Genomic DNA, 5,251 nt, shown 5'->3' with positions numbered 1-5,251 from the left:
GTCTTAAGCGCAGAGGTGACAGGGCCTTCTCTGTAGCAGGACCAAGACTTTGGAACGAGTTACCTCTGCTTGTCAGACTGGCCCCCTCCCTCTCGGTTTTCAAGTCCTGTTTAAAAACCCACTACTATTCAGTAGCTTTCAACACCAGATGATCTGTGTTTGATCCTGTATGCTTCACGCTGGTTAGTCGTCATATTTATTACCTGCATCGTTTTTATGTCTATATTCTGATTTACCTCATTTTGTATTTTGCTTTGTGTGTTACCTGTTGTTCTGTCTGTACAGCTCTTTGGTTGGCCTTGTAGCTGTTTTAAGCGCTCTATAAATTAAATGGTATGGTATGGCATAAATTCATCCCTGCCCCCCACCCAACCCATTCACATGAACAGGAGAATAGACATTTTTACGTACAGTCAAAACTGGTCAGTCCAAGAACATAAGAATCAATCAAGCATGTAATGAATATAAAACTGAACTAAAACAATTGGTTATGCAAAAAACACATGCATGCACAATAATGTGCATTGATTGAAAACTTATAAAACAAATATTGTGCTCCATGTTTTGCAAAATTCCTAACTTTCCAAATGTCTGTGAATTTCTGAAGCATTTGGGAAACATTTATGGCCACACACAAACTCAGTTCCTTCAAAGCAGAAACCAGAGAAGCCAAGTGAGAGCATGGCACCAGAACACGCCACGAGCACATCTGGAAAGCAACAAGACAGGCAGAATATGAAGGGTGGGACAAGTGATGAGGTCCAGACCCAAATGGGACACAGCCAAACATCTAGAAGGTGGAGCTGTAAACACTTCCCAGAATATAAAAGACTTCACATGCAGTAATCATAAAAAGTCCAACAAAAAGTAGCTACAAAAAGGAAGAAGCTGGTAAAGAAAAAACTAATTAAGCAAAGGCCAAGAATCAATGCTGCAGTCAAACATTGTGATCACATCATGAAGGAAAGCTCAAACACATGACCTAACTGTGAGGGAAGGTCAAGGTCATGTGTTTTCTTTATTGTCACTTGGAATTAAATTGTGTACACAGAGTCCCAGTTACATCCAACAAAGTATAAAATGTAAAAGCAAAACAGTCATAATATCTAAAATATGAACTAAGAAATATGCTAAACACTTAAGAGTGCAAAAACAATACGCCGAACAACAGCAGCACAAACATGAGTGTGCGTGAGCAGATGGAGAGGGACCAAACAGAGCTTGAATCAAATCCATGGTGTAGCTGACAGTACGTGTCTGAGTCAGCATCACGTTCCCTTCGTCTGTTCCCCGGACGACCCACGAACAAACAGAACGTAGCCAACAGTCTGGTGGGGTTTCCTGCTCGGTTCTCCATCCTTTCCCACCATCTGTTTATCGTCCTCCTCTTATCCAATCAATCTCTGCTGTGTTCTGCTTCTGCAGCCTGTTCAAAGCTTTCCTGAGTCATCACACTCACCATCTGTAGATCTTAGCTGACCAGTAAAACACTGATGGATCTAAATCAGCTTTGCTTTTGACAGCATCTTATCAGCTTATCTTTCCAGTTCTGACAAGCAGACGGACAAAAAGGAAAATGACGTGATTTTAAGGTTCGATTCCTGCATCTGTCCATCTCTGCAGCTTCCGTACCGCCTCCGACCCTTCTGCTTTTCTACTTTGTAGCCCACGGCTGTGATACATATCAGATGTACCTTAGCACACATCCCAACTGGCTGAAGCAGCCGAGCGAGTTCAGGATGTCAGAGAAATGAGGAGTGAAAGCCAGAAGGAATGACAGGTCATCGTTGGTATCATCCTTTTGAAAAATACATTTAAAAACAAGCATAAGGAACTGGGTTAATAAATAAAACTAAAATAAATTCAAGAATTCCTGCAGCACATCATCTGCAGAGAATTAAACACAAAAAGCTAAAGGTTTATAGAGAGCTAGAATTATTTTATTACACTTTTAAATACCAATAACTATTGAAGATCCATAACGTTTCCTTGATCCAACATACAGTAAATAAAGTGAATTGAATTGCCTGCAGCTGGACTCATCGTTGTTTATGATGCATCCAATGTGGAGGTGGAAGGAGGTGGTGTGAGTATAAATCAAGAAACAGATCAAATGTGACGGCAGCGTGTTTCTCTCTGCAGATACCCCTCTGGACTGCGAGGTGTCCGTATGGTCCCCCTGGGGTTTGTGCAAAGGTAAATGTGGAGACTCAGGCGTGCAGCACCGCACACGCTACGTCATAATGCAGCCAGCCAACAACGGAGCAGCCTGCCCCCTGCTGGAGGAGGAGAGGAAGTGCTTCCCAGACAACTGTTTATGACTAGGCCGGGGCAGGAGGGACAGGAAGGACAGGAAGGACAAGAAGTCTAGGAAAGGAAGGAAGGGACAGAGATGGTCAAAGAACAGTAAAAGATCTGCCTGATGCTCACACGACGCCTCATCATTCTGTGAAAACTGACAGATTTATCGTCCTGAAGCCATGTTGATGCCTGTAACAGCACTAAAGAGGTGTACGCTGGCAAAAAAGCATTTAAAAATCTATTCAGTTTTGTATCAGACAAAATGAAACAATGTTGATTTGTACAGTAACTCTAATTTTAAATGGTTAAAAAAGACAAATCAAGTGTAGCTGCAGCTGAAAACAGATTAAAGCTTCATTGTTGAGGAGACAAATGTAAACTGGAGAACCCATGTTCTCCTCCACACCTTCACCCTCCTCAACGATGAAGCATCCAAACTATGGCAGCTGACACATGTTGGGCCTGTTTCCTGAGAAAAGTCTATTTATTGACAGGATTTTCACCTGTTTGTACAGAACACACTGAGCTCACAGTAATACTTCAATTCCTTCACGTTAATGACACGTACATCTAACACAAGAGTACGTTTTTGTAGAAAAAGAATAAAATGTACAAAAAATGTTTTGTGTAAGAGCGAATGAACCATGTCTCTTCATTTATTTCATTATTTTATTTGGGGAGTGGAATGTTTTAGCTGCTTAACTTAGTTAAGCATTAAAAAAAATGTAAGTCTGTGCCCGATGACACGTGAAGCCACATCTGGGCTTCCTTCCATCTGGCTGCAGTGTTAGTAATGCTGCCGGTACTGGACTAGAGAAAAATGATACCACGCTTGGTGATGCAGGTTGAAGGTTCTGGATCGGATTCACTCAGATGAAGTGTTGCTCATAAAAAAGACGAGCTGTTTAAATTAGTTCACCAAATGCTTGCAGGAAAGCACCTGAAACTGAAAGAACATCTGATATCCACCTCGCAGAAACTCGAGAATAAATAAAACGCATGAACTGGAGCTATCCAAATAAACCCAACTACAATTTATTACACCCATTTTGCTGATTATATAATTTAGTAGGAGCTTCCAGCATTATCAAAGATGAAAAAAGGCTTGATTTACGAGTGACATGTTCTTGTCACGCCACTGAATGTGGGTGGAAACGGAAATGTCTCTTCACTTCAGACTTTTGCAGATGTAGAATAAGATTAGGCTTAGTTGGGTGTGTAGAGTTAGGCAGGTAGATCTACGCTGTGGAGACCAGCCTTTTCATTAAATAATTAAAGCGCCTGCTTGGCTTTAATCAGGTCAGAGCTCAAGCTGTTCCAACTTTCAGTTAATGATGTAAATACAGATCAGACTCTGTCTAATCTTCAGTAAATACATTCTGTACAGTGAACCCTCAGACATTACATATTACTATCTGTGTTAAATGTTCCTTTCATATCAGCACCTAAATATATTGTCTGCTTTGGACAGAAGGCCCTGCTGAATAATAAACGCCTAGTTCAGGGTTGCTTTAACAGTTTTCCTGCTGATCACAGAACGTCTCGTCCCAGAAACAACACCTGCAGGTTTCTCACCCTCCAACCTTCAAACCGTCCACTTTAAATAAACGCTGCAGGGCTCAGACGCCTCCACATGAAAAGCAAGAGAAACAACCTGCACATTTACCAAACTACAGCCAACCGTTCTGTCACTGTCAGTGGACCGTCATCTAATCGTGTGTCGTTAAAATAAAATGGGTTTACAAGGAGCTGGCTTTCTCCTGCAGTGTTACCTCACGCTGGCAGCAGCCATGTTTTTTGATCTCGGAGAGCAGGAGGAAAAATGCATCATTGAGGAGATTCCAGAGGACACGTTAGTGACCGGTGAGTCATCAACAAGCAACTGTCCTCCAGAGAGTCCTTCTGATTCGGAACTATAGCAAGGTGCTGGTCATCTTCTTCTTCGTCTTCTTTCGGCTTTTCCCTCTTGAGGGGTCGCCGCAGCGAGTCATCCTCCTCCATCTCACTCTGTCCTCTGCATCCTCTGTCCTCACTCCAACTACCTTCATGTCTTCTCTAACTGTATCCATATATTCCTCTCTGGCCTTCCTCTTTGTCTTTTTCCTTCTACCAATATACCCACTGTCCCTCCTCTGGACATGTCCAAACCATCTCAGTCTGGCCTCCCTAACTTTATCTCCCAGATGTTCAACCTGTGAAACGCCTGTCCACACAGAAATTGACGTAGTCTGTGATACAGTCCGTGATGCTGTCAATGTCCTCCCCATGAGGAGCACAGAGCTCTTCCCACACAGAGAGAGAGAGAGAGAGAGAGAGAGAGAGAGAGAGAGAGAAACAACTTATATAATGATACTTATAACATCATTAGAAAGTATTTTATACAGTACATGGTAATACAAGATATATTTGATGGCCACCACAACCCAACTGAGTGTGTATCTGATAAACACCTGGATCTAAACATCTGTGTGAGCATGATGTCACTATAAGGTTTCTCCAAAAAAGTTCAATAGTGGATGTGGGGACCCACAGACCCGTCCCCCAGGACACGAAGGTAACACAGGGAAGCCCAGAACCACAGACACACAGCGGCCCCCAAGCCCGGAACTCCGGTAGTCCCTCAACAGGGACACCCGCACCCCTCAGAGAGAGAAGCAAAGGGAAGCCCCGGGCGACCCCCAGCAACCACAATGCAGAAACCCCCAGGAGGCCGTAGCGACGAGTCAACAGGCCCCGCCGGCAACCTGCCCCTCCAGAGTGGATCCGGCCATGGACACCGAGCCCCGAGTCCCGAGGTCATACCACCCCCCAACAGAGGCCCGACAGAGCCAGGGCACCCAGGCCCCCGCAGGCAGCCACCAGGGCGGGCCTGCACACACCCCACCACCCAGCCCCAGCTGCTGAGAGCTGCCAATGCACCGGCAGCAGGGGGGCCCACCACCGGGGGGGG

The 5,251-nt window shown here is 44.3% G+C and overlaps 1 protein-coding gene across 1 annotated transcript in view; it reads left to right on the top strand.

Moving 5' to 3' along the window:
* Positions 1 to 4,022: 4,022 nt before the first annotated feature.
* The window catches only part of si:ch211-255i20.3 (transmembrane emp24 domain-containing protein 11), a 33,373-nt gene continuing 32,144 nt past the window's right edge, over positions 4,023 to 5,251 (top strand). Inside the window, exon 1 of the mRNA XM_037675572.1 lies at positions 4,023 to 4,164. Coding sequence (XP_037531500.1) covers positions 4,035 to 4,164 — 130 coding nt within the window. The 5' untranslated portion in view covers positions 4,023 to 4,034. The remainder of the gene's footprint in view (positions 4,165 to 5,251) is intronic.

The sequence above is a fragment of the Nematolebias whitei genome, chromosome 4, assembly GCF_014905685.2.
Source record: "Nematolebias whitei isolate Nwh7 chromosome 4, NemWhi1, whole genome shotgun sequence".
NCBI classification, from domain to species: Eukaryota; Metazoa; Chordata; class Actinopteri; order Cyprinodontiformes; family Rivulidae; genus Nematolebias; species Nematolebias whitei.
The sequence above is the reverse complement of the archived record's forward strand: the minus strand, read 5'-3'. Positions and strand labels throughout refer to the sequence as shown.